The sequence below is a fragment of the Mesocricetus auratus genome, unplaced genomic scaffold (genome assembly GCF_017639785.1).
Source record: "Mesocricetus auratus isolate SY011 unplaced genomic scaffold, BCM_Maur_2.0 Super-Scaffold_100006, whole genome shotgun sequence".
Taxonomy (NCBI): domain Eukaryota; kingdom Metazoa; phylum Chordata; class Mammalia; order Rodentia; family Cricetidae; genus Mesocricetus; species Mesocricetus auratus.
In genome coordinates, this window is record NW_024429190.1 from 10,031,139 (window position 1) to 10,050,712 (window position 19,574).

The window sequence follows — 19,574 nt, forward strand, 5'->3', positions numbered from 1 at the left end:
GAGTAACAGGGAGGAAGGAGAGTGTTTGCAGATGCTCATGGCTTCAGACCCATCCCTGCTCCTGCCCACCGCCCACGGCCCACCGCCCGCCGGCCAGCCCAGCTGGCAGAGAGCAGGCTCTGTGATGAGGTGCCCACGCCCACACACGCTGACAATCCATTTCAGCAGCCTGGCAGTGAAAGGGTCCTGGGCACTCTGATCAGGGAGGGGCAAGGGCAGGGTCCTGGGAAAGAAACCAGGCCACACCTGGGGAGTGAGATGCCCACTCCCCTCAATCCTCCCAAACTGTGGAGCACTTTGAGGTTCTAAATAAGGGGACTGATTAAGTCCAAGGAGGCTGCTAAAGTCTATGGAAAAATACTCAGATAGTTTTCTGCTTAAGCCAAATAAACTTCTACTTCCCCACAACTCTTGGAGTGACTTTTTCTGACCTCCAGGAACCCATCCCCAGCCCCACCCAGCGTGTGGGGCGAGTCTGCAGGATGGGTGAGGGTCTGTGTAGACGACATACCAGGGTCTTGTACAGGCGCACAGGCAAGATCAAATGTGAAGGGGACAGAATCGGTCGACGGGTGAGGTGGCCTGAAACGGGCCAGCAGCAGTGCCAGGCTCCTGGCAGTGGGGAGGTGACACACGCTCTCCAGCTGTGAAGGGAGGTGCCCAGCAGTGGCCCTGTGGGTCACACAGCCTGCAGAAGTCAGCAGGCCAGGTGGGGCTTGGGCTGTCTGCACTTCCTTGGGATGGGGCCAAGGTCTATGCCCCGGTGGCTGTTTTGTCACACCTGGTGGACCCAAGATGACTTTCTGCTTGAATCTAATCAGGTACTACTACCCCAATCAATCGACTTACCCACAGTACTCAGCCAGTGCAACATTTAGAGTGACCTCCTGACCTCCCGGTAGCTCCTGACTGTGGTCCCAGAATCTCAGCCAAGAGGGAGGCCTGCAAGGAGAAGCTGACCCGCCCAACCCTGGGTCAGACCTGAGCCTGGACAGAAACCCAGCGCTGGCCTTGCTGGCTGCTGTGGGCTTTGCTGTTTCCCTTTCCTGTCCTCATGAAGGATGGTGCTGCGGTGCTGGGAGACCAGTGATGCCCAGGAGATGGCGCTGTGGAGGCTCCCTCCTGGCTCTGGTTGGCAGACAGAACCCTGCCTTCATCACCCATCTCTGTCCTGTGTCCCTGCTGCCTTCCCGTGGGTCCCCAGGGCTCCTGGACGCTTAGCCGCTTTTGCACCCTTTGGAAGGGAGGGGTGAGGGCGAAGGTGTCGGGTGAGCTTCAAGACAGGCGGCTCCTTCCGGAGGGGATGCTTGGCCCCGTTCTGCCCTATGACCTCACAGGTATTTTACCCTCTCTGCACCTCAGTTTCCCCAGCTGGAATGGAGATAGCGCCGCCCACTCGGAGGGTTGTGCTGGTTGCCTGAGTGTAGCCTGAAGCCCCGTCCCCACTGCTCCTGTTCCTGGCCAGATAGCAGTGACACTCTGACTCCCGTTATTCAAGTTCGGGGACGAGATGGGGACCTCGTTTCTCCCTACGATATCCCCAGGACTATGGGGAGCGCGGCGGCCCCCACATCTAGTGCACCCAGAAGGAGCCAGCTCTGGTCCTTCAAGCTGTTGGGAGGAGGGACTTGGCACTGAATCCAGAAGAGATGAGGCCTCCCAGTAAGCGACAGTGCTCAGTCACACACACTATTCCAAGGGCTGCAACACTCGGATTTTAAAATTTAATAATTAAATAGAGGATTGTGAGACATTCAGTCTGTGAATGTACTGAATAATTAGCCATTATTAAACTACTCTTAACAAAAGCAGTTAAGGGGGAATTAATTGACTGAGGTAGGGAGATCATTAGGCACACGAGTCTTAGGAACATTCTCTGTTGTCCCTCCCCACACTGTCACAGTAGTGGCTGCTCCTTTGGGGGGACTTTTGTGGTCTCTGGACACCCCTTGTGGAGTAAAGCTGTTGCTACAGAAGCAAGCCCGTGCAGAAGTCGCCCCGTTAGTGGCTGTGCATGGGTGAACCGTGTGAGTCGGGAGAACTTGAACATGTCCTCACCATGGCCCCCATTGCTGCTGAGACTCTCCCTAGACTCCCACGACAACACGGACTTACCAGGTACAGAGGAGGCGACAGTCCTGCAGAGTCAGAACTGAGAGTCCTGCAGCTGGTGGGGGCACATGGTGGGCTCACAGGTGTCCCAGGTAGGGGCTCCTGTCATTGACAGCCCTGCTGTCACCCATGGGCTGATCTCACAGGTGAGGATCCAAGCCCAGCTAGTCTCAGCTGCATGCTGGGCCAAAGGCTCACATGGCGTCGTCTGCATTAGGAGACACACCGTGCCCAAAGCCAACAGGGAGACATTGTCCTGATGTCTCAGGGGCCTGGGGTGCTGGGGCTGTACCTCAGGAGAGGAAAGGCTGGAGGGGAAGGCCCACATCTCAGAAACTGGCCTGGGGTGTGTTTGGCTCCGGGATCCGCACGTGAGGTTCTTGCTGTAGCTGGTAAAGTGCCTTCCTTGGCCTCACTACCCCCAAACGCCCTACCCAAGGGATAAGCACACAGAATCCACAGAACTGGATTAATAGAGACGAGACATTGCAGTGCCCAGCAGCGCCCTCTCCTCCCAGAGACCCTCCTCTTCATCCTTTCCATCCCCAGCCAAAACCACGACCCTCCAACCTCTGTCAGTGGGGGCCCAGGGAAGCTTCCTGGAGGCTTGTCGCGTGGACGTCTTCTCTGAGGAAGCAGTCATTCCCCAGTGCCAGGGTCGGTCTATAACCGTTCTGATGACTGGACTTGGGGTGTGCAGGACACGTGAAGAGCCCCGGAAGTGAGGGCCCCCATCCCTAGGGCCAGCCACCCCGAGTGAGGGGTTCAGACTGGGCTTGATAGACTTAATAGCTGATGAACAAAAAAAGATTAAGTAGAACTGTGTTCCATATGCAATTCTTATACTAAATATCTTTAAAGTCTGAAGTGAAGCTCACCCAGGCACCCTGTTTTATCAGGTAGAGTGAGCAAGGCTGTGGAGGGCATTTCATAACCTCAGTGGGTTTAGTTTAAGCTTCAGAGATCCAGACCCAGAGAAAAATCAGAAGTGGAGAGACAGGCAGGCCACGGCTGAGGAGCCCTGGCCCTTGATGGCCTCGCCTTTGAGGGAAGCTGGTGCCTCCAGGGCTGACGGACTGTGGGGTATGGCTGCTGGTGAGAGCAGTCCCAAAGATGGGGGTCACTGTGGCTGGAAGGGGCTGCCCAGGGCTCTGTTTGGGAGCCCCGTGGCCCTGGGGAGGAAATGCATCATGCTGTCCACAGTGCCCTCCCCGGGCTGTTGTAGGAGGTGTGTGAGTCCTTACCCAGGCCTAGTTATGAGTGCAGCTTTCCTACAGGCTGTTTGTCCTCGGGCCCCGTGTCCGGTGTTCACCTTCTTGCGGGCCTGGGGCTGGGTATTTGAGCCGCATCAGCCGGTGGGCGTCAGGAGAGGCTGACTGGAGAGGTCTGTGTATCAGGTCTTGCACTGCATGGATATGACAGGGCCTCTCTGGATGGTTTACGGGGCTGGCTGTGCCTGGAGACCAGCCAGCAGTGAACAGTGTGGCTGGTGTAAATGGGCAGGACCAGAGCCCCCCAACTTCATTTCCTAGTTATTCTCGGTCCCTTTAGTGGGCGGGAGTGCTTCCTAGCCTCACAGAGCAGGCTTCAGGCTGGAGTGGGTCCAGTCGGGGATTCGTGTGAAGACCTAGGCAGTAGTTGTAGACTCTGGAGAGGAGGAGGAGGAGGTGGGGACAGCTGGGAAGCGGGGGCAGAGGTCAGGAGCCTGCAGCCTTGAGGTGCCCTGTGACTTAAGTGTAGGGCCACAGTGGGCAAGTTATGTACTCTAGAGGCCACTAACCCCGAAGCTTTTGCTCTCTGTCCCGGGTGTGTGTCACCGTGCTTAGTCTCCGGCTCGAAGCCGCCGTTCTCCAGTGTCTCTGGGTGATCTTTTGATGGTATGTGGTAAGGTGGGCTGGTCTGAGTCCGGCGTGTGGGGAGGCATCACCCCAGGCGCAGACCGATGGCCCAGGGCTGGGAGAGGGGACCATGCCTGCCGTAAGGAGGGTGACTGCTCAACTTGACAGCTGGCAAAACCGAGGCCTCAGGGTCCAGGCCCCCCCACTCAGATCCCCTCCTGCTCACAGGCGGTGATGTGGGAGTCCTGTCCCACGGCAATGGGCATGACCAGCGCCCCCGCTGACACCGGTCAGATGAAATGCAGTGTAAGCTGCAGTGATGTGCAGCTCGGAGACCAGAGAAGAGCTGGCGGCTCGCGGGGCCCCAGGCTGCTCTGGGAACACGGTGAATCAGCAGGGCTGGAGGAGGCAGGCTGTGTGATATCCAGGAGGGGTGACCCAGGTATCCATGGGAGGATGCTTGCATAATTCTGTGGCTTGCAAGGATGAACCAGAGCTGTGCCCTGTCCTGGGAGGAGGGATGTGGTTGTCCTTCCCCCAGAGACTGAGTCAGGGGGACTCAGTGCGTGAAGACTCCCTAGTTTCTCTTGATGTTACAGCAGCACACAGCACTGACTGACCTCAATCTTAGGCTTCACCCCACAACCTTGCTTCACACGCCAGCTCGGCAGTGAGAGAGCAATGCCAGGCTGCATCTCTACGGCGAAGCTGAGATGCACCCACATGCAGAGGGGAGGTTCTCACTTCTCAGGAGGGCCCTGGGAGCGGGACATCAGCTGGAACCACAAGGAAGACAGTGTCCCTGCCGTGCATCCCCTAGTGGCTACACTGTAGCCCACATGCCCAGACCCCAGAACGCCAGCCACCCCTGACTAATTGGGAAATACTTCAGAGGCATGACTCCGGTGTGGGTGTCGATTCCAAGGGAGAACAGGTGGCCGGGGTCCCCTGAGAGCCCCACTCCCTTTCTGGAAGCCAGTGGGTTGGCAGGCAGCTGCAGGACATGTACACAGATGTCTCCTCATGGTGGCTGCTGGCTGAGGCAGTTGGGTTAATTGCTGGTTGCCTTGATGCTTTCTTAAAACAAAACATGTACAGGAAGCCTGTGAGAGCCATCTCTTTCCACTTCTCTGACCCGCCGTCCTTTAGCCTCGAGTGTGAGCCTGGTGGGAACTCCTTGCTGTCTCTGGTCTCCTCTGCTGCCCATCTTCTTACCATCACCTCCGCCTGTCAGGTGCCTGCTAACTCGCCTGATGCCCTTGGAGAACAGGGGACTTTCCCAGACCTGCCAATGCCACTGTTCTGCAGACAGGGCCACTGCTGCGGGGCTGCGCGGGGCTCATTTGTCTTCCATACGGGATAGTTATAGTCTCAGTCCATGCTTCACTTTCAGCCTCTGCACCAGCTACGCCCCCAGACAGGGTAGGCAGGCCCCACTGTGGCCCGCAAAGCCTGGGCTGGCCGGGAGAGCCTGGGCTGGTTTATCTCCATGTGAACTAGCCAGGGAACATGAGCAAAGCTCTTCCCGGGGCCTTCATCTAGGTGACACTTTCTTCAGAAACCACTCCCCATCCAGTTTCGGTTCCCCATCCTTGAACAAATGCAGCGTTGGAGCATCAAGGCCTCCCTACTGACCCTTCTTAGATTTGAGCTTACTTTTGCTGCCTTTCTGGTATCCAGGGTCTTGAGGGTACTGATGAAGCTAACCAGCACGGCATCAAAGCCACTCCATGTAAAGGTCCAGGATGTCCCCAAGAATTGGTAACTGGGTTCCTGAGTGTGCTGACCCTCGGGAGTGTGGAACCCGGATGCTAAACTCCCAGCTGCATGTGACTTGGGGGTTGAAGTATGATGTTACCAGTCCAAGCTGGGCCAGTGTACCCAGGCGACATATGAAATGACTGCTCTGAGCCGCCCAGGACTTCAGAAGACGAGCCCCCAGGCTGTCCTGGAAGTGCGTGGCTGAGAGAGATGAGGAGGGAAGCAAATCCTCTGGCTAGCCAGTGACCTCGGGCTAGGTCCTCCCACACACTGAAGGCATGGGAGCAGGCCCTCGACCCCGCTGCGGTCTGGGGCATTGACGGGGCATGGGCCCAGTTCCCTAAGTGGATTCGAGTTAGAGTCAGGCTGGAGGGAGAGCCTTTCTCTGCTGTGGCCTTTGTTGCTTTTGAACAGGACCAGCAATGGTGGATATGGCATCTTTGCTGCCCTAGGAGTGGAGAGATACTGAGCCCCCTCAGTGGGCCTTGTAAGTAGCTGCAGTTTCCTGGGCACTCAGCCCAAGCCTTATTGGTAGTCTGTATCCCATTGGTGCCCACTGGGGAGGGCCAGAATCCAGTGACATGCCCTGGCCATCAGAAACCTCCGGCTATCCCTTATCCAGTGTCCCTACAGCCGCCCGAGGCAGCACAGGCAGGATGCCGTCCACCCCAGTCAGTTGATGCTCACGCTCGTGGCAGCTGACTTAGCCTGGAGGAACAGAGCCCAGGAAGCCAAGGCCAGCCCTTTCCCAGCCTCTCATGTATCTGAGCAAGGACAGTACAGCAGGGACCCACTGCTGCCCCCCACTGGCAGGGTCCATGTCCCCGGGCCCTTCCCACTTGGGCTGCATATTTCTGAGGGTCCCTCACAGGTCCTGAGTGTCCCTAGGGAATGCTGAGGCTCTCCAGGCATCACTGGCAGCCTCCCTGAGGTGAGGTGCCACTTATGGGGAGACCCCCCCCACCTGCCCCGCACCAGGCATGGGTGTAGATCCCTCCACACAGTTTTATGCTCAGCCCAGTACAATCCTTTGGGACCAGACGCTGACATTGCTGCCACCATCCAAATGAGACCCAGCACAGGAGTGCCATCCTAAGCCGCATGAGGGACTCATGGGCTCCGGTTCCCAGAACTGCAGAGACCCAGGGCACAGATGGGAGTGAGCGAAGGAGCCGCCTGTGTAATAGGCCTGGCATCTCCTCTCCCTGCCCCTCCTCCATCCCACCCAGTGTCCTCCCATGACAGCCTGCAGCTGGCAGGGCTGGTGCCACCCACGCCCCTCCTGTCCCCTGCTTGGTGGCTCCTCTTGCTTGCCACCCCAGCCCTCCTGCTGTGAGTCGCCTCTGCCAGGGAGCAGGTGGGGGGCACGGGGTGGAGAGTTGGGGGAGGGGCCGGTGTGAGTAGGCAGAGGAGCTCTGCCTTTTTTCCTCTAGAGAAAGGGAGAGGAAGGGAGAGTCACTTGCCGAGATTGACTACAAATGTCACTTCAGCTTGTTCTTTGGGCCTGCTGCCCTGGCTTCCAGGTGCTGCAGCCACACCCTGAGTGTCTTTGGGCTCCAAAGTGGGCTGTCCCTCCTGTTCCCAGCCACCAGCTTGTTCTTTGGGCCTGCGGCCCTGGCTTCCAGGTGCTGCAGCCACACCCTGAGTGTCTTTGGGCTCCAAAGTGGGCTGTCCCTCCTGTTCCCAGCCACCAGCTTGCTACTGCTGCCTCTTGGGCATTTTTGGAATTAAACAGGTTGTCACCTGTAAAGCTCACAGATGGTGCCTGTCATGTGGCAGGCACTTCGGAAGGACGTGTCACATGCTGTGGCCTGGCTGCCAGCACCTGGGGCGCAGGCCCTGCCTCTGTCATCTTTAAGGTGATGAGTACTAGTCCTGTCACTTGTATAGTGGCAGCATAGAATAGTTCCATCCTGCTCCCTGAACCCTGAGAGGTTCACATCAGCTCCCGAAAGCTGTAGAGCAAACAGTCCCTGGATCGGAAAGACAGCTTGAGCCCTAAGTGATATACTGTCCTACCCCAGGGCACAGGAGGTTTGCATTGGCCCGGTTTCTGCAAGTGGGTTGCAGACTGTCTGGGGTCTTCCGGTGGTTTTCATGGGGCCATGGGGAAGCCTTGTCCTGAGCCCCTGGCTGCTTTGCTTGTGCCTCTGTGACAGCATTCACAGAGGACACAGATTCTTCAGTGTGTGGAAGCCGTGGCGGATGCAGGCCAGGGATTTGTCACAGCCCCGGAGCCTGGAGAAAAGGCCTTGGCTTTGAGGCTGAACTGGGTCACCTGCTCTGGGGCTGTGGGGGATGGGGGCTGCCTCCCCTGCTGTGAGTCACTCGCCATGGGTGTGCATGCTCTGTAGAGTCTTCTTCTCCCAGGTCCCTTGGTGGCCTGGGCCTTGCTGGTGCCCAGCCCTGGGTCCCCGCACATGCTGCTGAGCTCAGGGACACCTGAGGTTTGTATCTGACTGAGTAGACAACCTAGCAAGTCAGACTTGCACACTGAGATCATAGCAGAATCACCTAGAAAAAGCTTCCAGGCCTCGGCATTCCCGAGGGTGGCATCTCAGGACACTGCACTATCATTAGAATTCAGGCAGGCGGGTGGATAATTGCAGGCTCCACTTTAGTAAAAAATTTGAGTAAAATCGTGTTGGGTATTTTTTGTTTTGTTATTTTCTGATAAGTACTTTTATGGGAGTGTGGATGAATGTTGTATTCTAGCTGAGGGGTGTTCCTCTGGCAGGAGAATAAATAGCACATCTTTCTCCTGAGCTTCCCTAACCAGCCCCCTGGGTTAGCAGGTGTGTGATGTATGTGTGTCACTGCCAAAGTAAATGAGCCAGCTTATATACAGCTATGCGCCCTTTTCTTGTTTGGGGTGCAAATTCTCATCTCCTGTTTGAGCTCCTAACAGGCAATGGGACCCAGGAGCTCCATCTCTGGGCTTCCCATCAGAGAGGGGGGAGGGAGAAGAGATGGAGAGAGAGGAGAGAGAGACAGAGAGACAGAGAGAGAGAGAGAGACAGAGAGAGGCTGCTCCCTGGCACCTGACCTGGTCCCCCACTCTCTTGAGCTGGCGCTCCACAGGGGCCTTGAGTACATTTTGTACGAGGGGCCCACTGCTTGCTGGGTGGATGGCATCTTGAAGGAGTGGGGAGGCTAGGGCTCCTGCTGACACTGGGGTGAGGCCTGAGCCTGGGGAGGAAGGAAAACCTCCCGGGTGGGTGGGTTCCAGTTGTCCTGTTTCCACAGCATTCTAGACCGCACTGAACACTTCAGGCATCTGGCCACAGAGAAGACTCAGCCGGGCCTGAGACACGAAGATTAGCTTGCATACCTCCTAAACAGCCTTTTTAAAATGGGTGCCTGCAGGCTTCCTTTTCTGTTGGTCTTAGAGTTCCCATTGTGAGGAAGGCACCCCTCTGAGGTTTGGATTGGCATATCCATTATGGGCTCCACATTCTGGGAGGGGCTCAGCACTCAGCAAGAGGCAGGGGTTTGAAATGCCAGCTCCACCCCCTCCCCATCCACCCCTCTCAGTCTTGGCAGAGAAGCAGCCGCTATCCTTAGTGCTAGTGCTGAAAAGCCTGCCTTTTCCCTACACACACACACACATACACACACACACACACACACTCACACAAAGACACACGCGCGCACACACATATACATATGCGCGTACACACACACATACACACACGGCACACACAGACACACCACACACTTTCACACACATACACACACAGACACGTGCGTGCACACACAGACACACACACCACACACTCTCACACAAAGGCACACACACTCACAGACACACACACAGACACACTCTCACACACACAGACACACACACATGCACACACAGACAGGCACACACTCACACATGCAGGCATGGGTGCGCACACAGACACACACCCACACACCACACACTCACACAGACACACACATGCACACACACATGCACACACTCTCTCACACACACTCACACATATGTGCACACACACACACAGCAGAGCAGCAGCACTAGTTGGCAAGATAGGGTGTGCATGAGCTAGAGTGAGAGCTTCGAGCTGTTTCCTTCCACTCTGATGCTGTGGCTGTGGCCAGGTGTAACCCTCCCTTCTGGACAGGGAGCTTTTTGGGGTTTTACTGTTGCTGTTTCGATCAGTTTTTGTTTTTTAGATTTCATTTTATTATTATCTTGTGGGCATGAGTGTTTTGCAGATATGTCTGTGTACATGCCTTTGTGGTGCCCTCAAAGGCCAAAAGAGAGTATGGTGTCTCCTGTTATTAGAGTTATAGATTGTGAGCTGCCATGTGGGTGCTGAGACTTGAACCCAGGTCCCCTGGAAGGGTAGTCAGTGCTCTTAACCACTAAGCCATCGCTCCAGCTTTTAAAAGCTTCCTGACACCTTTGTTTGGAATGTAAAACTCTGGCTAGTAGGTTGCCTCGGGGAAGGACTGGTGGAGGAACAGTCTGAATGGCGGCCCTGCTTGAGGAGTGGGGATTCAGCAAGGAGCCACCTGTCAATCATTCTGAGGACAGGTGGTCCAGATGTCCTGTGGCCGCTTGTCTCAGAGCCAGAGCTATGCCTGGTGGGGAGAGGAGAAGCAGGGGGCTCTAGCCTCTGAGGACACACACTTGCTGCCACCTGGCAGACACATTGTTCCGCAGACCCCGCACCCAGCTAGAAGTGGAGTTAGAACAGTAAGCGAAGGATTAAGTCATTGTGCCACTAACAGAATAACTGTTCTTTCCGGTGCTGGAAACAGTCTCAGCCAGAGTTATGCTACTCACTGCCTCCTATGTTTGTCTCTGTCCCAGGTACCAGTCTTTATGGCCCTAGATACCCACACCTTTCCTCTCCCTTGCAGCCAGCCAGGTGGGTGCCCCAGAAGCCAGGCAGTGGGTGGACTTCTGTGTCAAATCCCCTGGGTAGCCTCTTGTTCAGTAGCTGCTACACACACTTGGGGACCTATCCTGATGTAGCAGCCATGAGTCCCCAGCTGCTGAGGAATGAGGTAATACCTTGACCTTTTCTGTTGCCAGATCACCAGAAGCTGGAGAGAGAGGCTCGGATCTGCCGCCTGCTGAAGCATTCCAACATTGGTGAGCACCGGTGGCGGTGGAGTGGGTGGTTTTGAGAATGCCTGTGGAGAGTTTAGAACCCAGAACCTGGGGCCGTTGACCTGTCCAAGCCTCCTCACACATGGGCTGAGTGGCCCTGCAGGAGGAAGTGGGTATTTGACAAAAGTCTATCAGCCCCGTTTGCCTGCACCCCACATAGATGGGAACCAAGACAGGACAGTCACAGGATTCTGGGTCCCCTGCCAAGTCTTGGTCTCCAGAAGCACAGCTGCTCTGCCTGTCAGTCCCTTCTAAAGCCCAGACAAATGTTCAGGGAGCTGCAGGGACCACGGTGGTGCCCAAGTCGCTCAGACCCCCCTGGGCCCTTCCGTGGCTATGGTGAGGCCTTGCTATGCATATACCCCCGAGAGTGCCCGTTCTTCCCAACTCGGGGCCTCTGGAGCTGAGGAAGAGTTCAGGAGCTCAGATCTTACCCGTGCTGGGGAGCAGCTGCAGACACCTTGGATGTGACTACCCACATCTGCAGATGCAGATGACTAACCTCAGAAGCACTGGGATTTATCAGCGGATTCCTGGGCTCTACCTTCCAAAGTTCAGCTTTGCCAGGACACAACCCAAGATTCACTTTAAAGGGATCCCCATGGCTGGACTGGGAACGTGGCTTCTACATCTCTTCCCAGCCCAGGGGCTGACAGAGAAAGGGGAGGTTACTCTGCTGTGGGCGTGAGGGGATTCCCGCTGCCGTCCTGCTCCCAGGGGCTGGAAGTCTTGGCTGGCCACTGGACTACACTAAGAGTCGCAAGGAGAGATGCAGCCTTCCTTTCTGAGGCTCCTCTGGGTCTCAGGCACCAGCTGATTGATCCTGGTCTCTTTGTTTCTGAGCCTAACCCTCTTTGTTTTTCGAGACGTGACTCGCTGTGTAACCTTGGCTGGCCCTAAACTTGCTGTGTAGACCAGGCTGTCCTTTAACTCATAGAGGTCTACCTGCCTCTGCCTCTTAGGTGCAGGGATTAAAGGTGTGCACCACCACACCCAGCACAGAGCCTTCTGCTCTTGACTCGCAGGTGCCTGGCTGCCTTTGAGAGCCGACTCTGAGGTCTGGGTAGGCCCAGGAGCCTGGATCTCAGCAGTGACCATGGGTCACTGGGCCACTGGGTGCCTACAGTTTAGTGCCAAGAGCCTGTTACTTGTCACCACTGGGCACTGCATCTCTTCTCGGGGATCATGGAAGATGTCCCAACTCCATCAGTACCTCTAGGTCCTTACTTACCTGCCCCTAACTGTGCAGCAGCCAAGAGCCACACTCACTCTGCCTGTGTTTGCATGGACCCTTATTTGGGTGAGTGGGGGCCCAGGTGTGTTTTTGGTTTTTCGAGACAGGGCTTCTCTGTGGCTTTGGAGGCTGTCCTGGAACTAGCTCTTGTAGACCAGGCTGGCCTCGAACTCACAGAGATCCGCCTGCCTCTGCCTCCCGAGTGCTGGGATTAAAGGCGTGCGCCACCACCGCCCGGCTCCAGGTGTGTTTTAGGTTGCTGTTTTGTTTAGTTCTTCAGTAAGACATCTCCCTGGCCTGGCCGGAAGCCTAGTGTGGTTCTGGATGGGTTCCAAGCAGTGGCTTGGCTCCAGCTTCCTGTGTGGACTGCGGAGAAGAGGCCATTGCAGCAGCTTCACTTCAGGCAGGTTAGGACCCCAAACCAGGGCATTCTGGGACATAGACCTGTAGCTGTGGGGCTCCAGGGGAACTCTCTCTGAAGATCCAGGGGCTCTCTGAGGAGGTGAGGGGAACTCCTAGGGCTACCCACAGCCTTCTCTTAGTCCCCTACCTCAGCCCCACTTCTTTTTGTTTTTGAGACATCATTTCTCACTGTAGCCTTGGCTGTCCTGGCACTCACTCTGTAGACCAGGCTGGCCTCGAACTCACAGAAATCCACCTGCCTCTGCCTCCCGAGTGCTGGAGTTAAGGCGTGTGTCACTACCTCCCAGCATCAGCCCCACTTATAGACAGAAAGCTGTCCACAGGCCACCCTGAGACCATGAGCAAGTGCTGGGGTCAGGTAGGGAGGTGGTTCGGGGTTGGGGGTAAGCTGGGAAGCAGTGTGTGGCCGACTAAGGAGGGGAGAGACCTCTGTCTCCCCTCTGATATGGAAATAGCTCCTACCACTCTCCCAGGGGCCTGATGGCATGAGCTGAGATGCCTCACTTGGGAAACAATATAAAACAAAGTGCCCCCTTAGGGCAAGCAGTATCTGTTATAAAGCCCTCCTCTCCAGAGACCTGAGCTAAGGGCCACCCTCGCGCTCCAAGCAGACTTCTTACTGGTGGAAAGGGGCACAAGTGTCCTGTCTTTCATAGTGTGGTTTCACAAGTGTGGCGCCTGTCTGTGCCCAAAGTCTTGGCGGACCAGGCTGGGTTGCCCCAGCCTCTGCTCTCAAGAGCAGCTGGTCTAGTGACGGGCCTCCACAGAGCTAGGGAACCCATGACAAAAAGTGTCGTTGGTTCAAAAGTTATTAAGAATTCCACATCAGGCCTGGAGAGATGCTCTTAAGAGCACTTGCTGCTCTGCAGAGGAACCGGGTTGGATTCCCAGCACCCACATGGCAGTGCACAACCACCTATAATTCCAGTTCCAGGGAGTCCAACATCCTTTTCTGGCCTCTGTGAATACTAGGTACACACTTGGCATACACAGATACATGCAGGCAAAACACTCATAAAATAAAATAAATCTTTTTTTTTTTTAAAAAGGGTTTCAAAGCAGCAGCAGGAACATTCCGGCTCTTCTCCGACTGCAAGCCCAGTGTGCCGGTAATGCCTAGGGCACTTACGTATGGTGGACACAGCCAGGGCTGTGTCTGCCAAGGGCTTGCCTGGAGCCTCAGGATTCATTTCCAAGATGGCTCCTACTACGATCTCAGTTCCTCTTGTATTTCCCCAGAGCTAGGTATAAGCATCGTTGTGACATGGCAGCAGGCTCCTCCAAAGCCAGGGGTAACAGAGGGAGAGACTGTTAGTCAGTTTCCATTGCTGTGACAAAATGCCTGAGCTAACCAACCTATAAAGAGAAGGTGTTTCAGGTCATTGTTACAGAAATGTCAGTCCAGGGACTGAACAGGTGGCTTAATGGGTAAAGGGCTTCTCTGTCATAGCAGCACCCATGGAAATGCCAAGCAGGCATGGTGGCTCTCCTGCGACCCCAGTGCTCAGTAGGCGGGGACAGGGGATGCCCAGAGCAAGCTGGCTGACTGAACCAATGAGCTCTGGGTTCCAGTGAGAGACCCTGAGTCATATTAAAGCTGAGAGTAATTGAGGAAGATGCCGAGTGTCAATCTCTGGCCTCCACATGTACCTACACACACGCGTGTGCCCCCACATGTGTGAACATGAACACACGCGCACGCGCACGCAGTAACCGTTCATGGTTGCATGGGGCTGTGGCAGAAGCAGATGTTGGAGAAGTCTTGTTGACCTCACACATGGCAGCAGAGGAACACAGGGCGGAGCAGATGGAGACCACCCTCCGGAACAGGTCCCCACTGACCTAACTTCCTTACACTAGGCCCCACCCCTTAAAGGAGCCATCTCTCAGTAGAACACTGTGCTGGAATCCAGACTCCAACATGTGGGCCTTTGGGGGACATTTCCAAAGACAATCTGCAGAGACAAAACAGAGAAACAGGGACCAGTGTGCGACTCCAGAGAGAGAGACACCCAGAGAGAAAACGAGGGGCATATTACCTTTAAAAACTGTGGGGAAGCAATGCATGGCAATGTCCCTGTGTGGATGCACAGCCCTGAAGCATTAGCTACATCTGCAATGCAGTGTCCCCCCTGCCCCCCACCCCTCCCCCGCCCCCTCCTCCCACCTCTTCCCCACCTACAGCCAGACCTATCACCTCGTTCCTTAGTCAGCTTCCCATTCCCCTCCTCCTGTCCCTGAACCTGACACCTGACGTTTTTGCTTCTGTGTCTATGACTGACCACTCTCAGAACCTCATAGAAATGGCCCGCCCTTCCGTGACTGGCTTATTTTACTGAGTTCTCCAGGGTCATCATCCCTTCCCCTCCCCTCCCCCTTCTCTCCTCGCTGCTTCTCCTGCCTGCCTCCATCTCTGAGACAGGGTTTCTCTGTGTAGCCCCTGCTGTCCTGGAACTCACTCTGTAGACCAGGCTGTCTTTGAACTCAGAGATCCGCCTGCCTCTGCCTCCCGAGTGCGGGGTCAGAGGCGTGGTGCCCCCCCCCCCCCCGCTGGCATTTGGCATTTCTCCCCTTTGAAGAATGAACAATACTCATTGCACAGCAGCCCCACGCTTTGTTTGGCCCTTGTTTCTTGACGGTGCTTGGAAGCCCCAGGTGAATAGCTCTGATGGGTGCACAGGTGTGTGAGTCCCTGCCGTCAGTCCCCTGAGTAACACCCGAGAGAGTGCTGCTCACATTCCAAACCCGTGCAGCCCTCCGAGGAAACATCTCTGCATACTGTGTTTGAAGTCCACAGGCAGGGCCAGCAGTTCCCACAGAGGAAACGCACCGAAGAGCTTGGGATGCATTTCCCAGCCACCATGATGAGCACCTGAGGTTATGGACCTGGTTCCTACCTGCCGAGCTGTCTCATTGTTAAATGAGGCTCATGGCCCCGCCCCCTCCAGCCATAACCCGAATGCATTGACCCCCAGCGGCCAGCTCCCTAGCATCTCGAGGGGCTTGGCCAAGTGCTTGCTCTAGAGTGACCCCGTCTCCCTCAGAGTCAAAGGGAGGCCTGGGAAGGCGCAGCACCCTAGGCGTGGCCTGACCTTTGCAGTGCTGTGAAGATGGAGGTAGACGGGGAGGTCTGATTGGGTCACTTACAGCATCAAGCTTTTCCTGGACCCCCTCCTGGGAAGTAGCCCAGCTCATTCAGGTGTCACCCCAGTCCTTGGACACCTCAGCAGAAAGGCTGTCGGAAGCTCGGAAGAGAGCTGCAAAGCAGAACCACCAGAGATACATCCACAGGTCTTAATGGGGGGTTCTGGCATGGGGAAGGGGTTCCTCTGGCTTGTCTGGAAAAAGGTGGCATGAACAGAGGAGCCCATGTGGTTGCCCAAGACAGGTGAGGAGGCTTCCAGACTGGGTTGTGACAGTGACGTTGGTATCTGTGTGACACTAATCCGTGAACACGGATGTCTGTGTCTCACCTGGATGTGTCCCCTGAGCTCAGCGCCATCTCCAGGGAGGTCCCAGAATTCATTATTCAGCATGTTTATAAGTGCCTGCCTCGTGCCAGGAGAGGCGGTCCCAGGTTGCCTCGGGTCTCTTGCAAGAGCTGCAGCAGGTAGCTAGGCCCAGTGTCGACATCACGACATCACGTGCTGACCTGCAGACGGGAGCCAGCACCGTGGCTGTTGTCCGTAGCTCTCGAGTGCGGAAGACAGTTCTGCCTGGGAAGCAACAGGTCCTAAAGCCACTGCCTTGCATAGTGACAGAGACAAGGCGGGGCCTTGGCACACCTGTGACTGGGTATGGTTCCAGCCAGGAGTCCAGAGCCCCGTTTCCTGGATGAGGGCTTACCCTCTGCAAACCAGCTCACTGTCTTCTGGGCCTGGCTTGGCAGGCAGAGGGCCTTCCCATCTAGTTTCAGGACTGAGGAGCCAGGCAAAGGGCAGCCAGAGGATGGAGCCCTCTGAGGACAAGGAGCCCAGGGTTACAGGAGCTGCAGCCAGGACTTCTCATAGCTAGCCCACTATTGACGTCACAAGCCTGGCTTGCAGGTGGAGGCCGGTGCCACTGCAGGTCAGGAGGACCCCCAAGTCCTCTAATGTTTGGGTGCCTGGGGCTTCTTTGCCCTCAGAAGCCACAACTCCAGCTGGACTTGGGGGTCTGGGCCCTTGAGCTCTGCTCAGCAGAAGGGAAAGGAGTCCCCAGACGCCCACAGCAGAACAGACAAAAGGACATGGTCATGTTTCTGCGTTCCTCTCCCCGGGAGATTGAGGCCTGTGTGAGCTCTGTGAGATTTGCCGCTGGCCATCTGACCCAGACTCTCCTGGCTGGCCTGGCAAGAAGCTGTGGTGGACTTCCCCACACCATCTCTGTATACCAGCCAGCGGTGTCGTTTACTTTCTGTTCTTAAATAGATTTTGTCACAATTCACTTCCCCCTTAGCCTTTTCTGTGATCTCACAGATTGGACACTGGTTAGGGTTTCTTCAAAGCCATGAAAATAAGCACCTGTTTAAAGAAATAAAAGGTGTCCACATACCTACTACCTTAATTCCACACACACAGACTGAGGGAGGGACCTATATCCTAGAAAGGACATGGGAGTCGTCTGGCCAAGCCTCTTCTGCCTCTAAGCAGGTGGCTGAGGACAGGCAGTCCCCAACAGGCCTTTCCTGGGGACCCTAGGGTTCTGCTGCTGTGAAGAGACACCATGACCTCTGCAACTCTTATGAAGGAAACATTTAATTTAACTGGGGCTGGTCCACTATCATCGTGGCGGCAGCATGGCGGCATGCAGGCCGGCCTGGTGCAGGGGAAGGAGCAGAGAGTTCTCCATCTGGATCCACATGAAGCAGGCCTCTAAGCCCACCCCTTAGTGACACACTTCCTCCAACAAAGCCACACCTACTCCAATGAGGCCACACCCCCTAATCGTGCCACTCCCTGTGGACCCCCGAGACCATTCCTATTCAAACCTCCCCTCCCAGGACCCTAGCTGGACCTTCTGTAGACCGGCATTCTCAGGGAATAAATGGAAGAAAGCGCTCTTGTGACTGCCGGGAGCCTTCTCTGCTCAGAGTGGAGGCAGCTGGGGCATCTCAGACAGGCCGCCCTCATGGACCCCCACTAGGAAGGAGCCAGGCGAATGTGCTTTGGCTCAACCTCATGGATTCTGCTGGCAGGTTCTGGAAGGAGGCTACCAGCAGGCACCAGGGACTGACTCATCCTGACTTAGGGAGACACAGGTCAACCTGGACAGAGTGGGGATCCAGTTGGAAATAGAGGGTCTAGGGGCCAAGTAGAATATATCCGTCCTCACTGGGGGGCTCCGATGGCCCAGGGAGCTGAGAAGGGTATGTGTCCAGGGGGCTGGGGGAGAAGTTTTACTGCTGAACTTAGAGCCAGGAAATGAAGGAAGAAATGTAAGGGCCTGTGTCTATTGTGGCAGCGGCCACTACCATGGGCTTCAGGTCCCGGAGCGGCCCCAGACTCAGAGTCTCAGTGGTCCGGTGTGACAGACACAGGGCTGTGGCTCAGGGGGCACCCCTGCCTCGTGTAAGTTCACCCACCGCTTCCTCCCACTCTGCAGAGCTGCAGACTGAGGCTCGGTTGACTGGGGTCCCTCCCAAGCCCCTCTGTTTTCTGGTTCTGTGGAGGGCCTGGGGCCTGGTGTCTCTCAAGGGTAGACACGAGGTGAAGTGCCCCACGGGGCTAAGGCTCTGGAACCACGCTGGGGAGTAGGGCAATATCAGAGCTCCTAGGCATGCGGGTACTATCAGGATGGGGAACCAGGGCCAAGAAGGAAAACGCTGGCAGCCAGCTAGAAACTAGGGCAGTGCGGGAGGGTGCCAGGAGCAGGAATCGTGTGGGCCGTTTTTGCCTGAGGTCCTGGAGCCCTAAGGGACCTGGAGAAGGTGGCCGCTCTTCACCCTCCAGCCTCGTGGCCCAGTCTTGGGCGCCAGAAGACAGCAAGGGCTTGGCGATCCCAGGAGTACAAGGGCCAGGGCTGGAGCCAAGCCCTCGGCCCCACGGCCCCTCATCGCCTTTGGCGGGCTGGGCGCCCTCAGCTGGTTGGTTAGTCAGCCTCTGCCGCAGCTCCCTTTTCTGAGGGGTGGCGGTAAACTAATTGAAACGATGCATGCGAGGCTCAGCCCTGGCGTACAATGCTGTTCCGGGGGGGGGGGGAGGGGGAGGCCTGCACGTGGAGAGCAAGGCCCCAAGTGAGTCATTCCTAGGAAATCCTTACTGCCTGGTGCTCCAAGCTGAGGCCTCACCACAGCTCCCTCCTTCTTCAGTGCTCAGCAGCTCCTCTTCCCTTACAGCTCAGGCAGAGACTAGGAGAGAGCCCGAGTACAGGGTCACGGGTGGTGTGGAAACGGCCAGAATGAAGGCCCCCTGAGCCTTTGAATGCTGCCACCCTCCGAGCCCAGCCCCTGCCTGCTGAGGGGCAGTCGTGGGGTCCAGAATGAATAACGGGTTTGTTTCCTGCAGAATGCTCTCCTGTAATGGTGTGGCTCCTGTCAGGGACTCTGCAGCAAGGCTTTCCCATGCTCCCCTCTGGTAGGGTTGGAAGTAGGAGAGGAGAGCGGGGCCAGTGGAAGGGCGAGGCGCTGCCTAGAGCTCTGTGGTGCTCTCTCTGAGGCTCGGCCTGCAGCACCTGGAGCCAGCTGGTAGCTCCCCAAGTCCCAGCCAGCCTCCTTGGGGAGAGCCCGTGGGTCACAGAGAGGAGCCGCCTCACCCGGGCCTGCACCACTGCTGCTGGGGGGCACCCAGTCAGGGTGGAGGTGGGCGTGAGGGACTGTTCTGGGCCGATTCCAGCTCCTCATGGCTTCTCTGTCCCTGCAGTGCGTCTCCACGACAGCATCTCAGAAGAAGGCTTCCATTACCTGGTCTTCGATCTGTAAGTGCCAGAGCCAAGGACCCTCACCTCTGTCACTCCCAGCGTGGGGCCCTCCACACATTCAGAAACAGTTCGTCCCCTCATCAGGACTCTCCCTGAGCACACCTCTGCAGTGAGCTGTCTCGTCCCCAGACATCCAGCTTACCCACCCCTGACTTGGCTGTGCACGGGTTTTACCCTCACGTCTGAC

The 19,574-nt window shown here is 56.4% G+C and overlaps 1 protein-coding gene across 13 annotated transcripts in view; it reads left to right on the forward strand.

Moving 5' to 3' along the window:
- The window catches only part of Camk2b (calcium/calmodulin dependent protein kinase II beta), an 89,324-nt gene that overhangs the window by 39,352 nt on the left and 30,398 nt on the right, over positions 1-19,574 (forward strand). For all 13 annotated transcript variants that reach the window (XM_040746723.1, XM_040746724.1, XM_040746725.1 and 10 more), the window contains exons 3-4: positions 10,756-10,815; positions 19,330-19,384. In XM_040746723.1, coding sequence (XP_040602657.1) covers positions 10,756-10,815; positions 19,330-19,384 — 115 coding nt within the window. The remainder of the gene's footprint in view (positions 1-10,755; positions 10,816-19,329; positions 19,385-19,574) is intronic.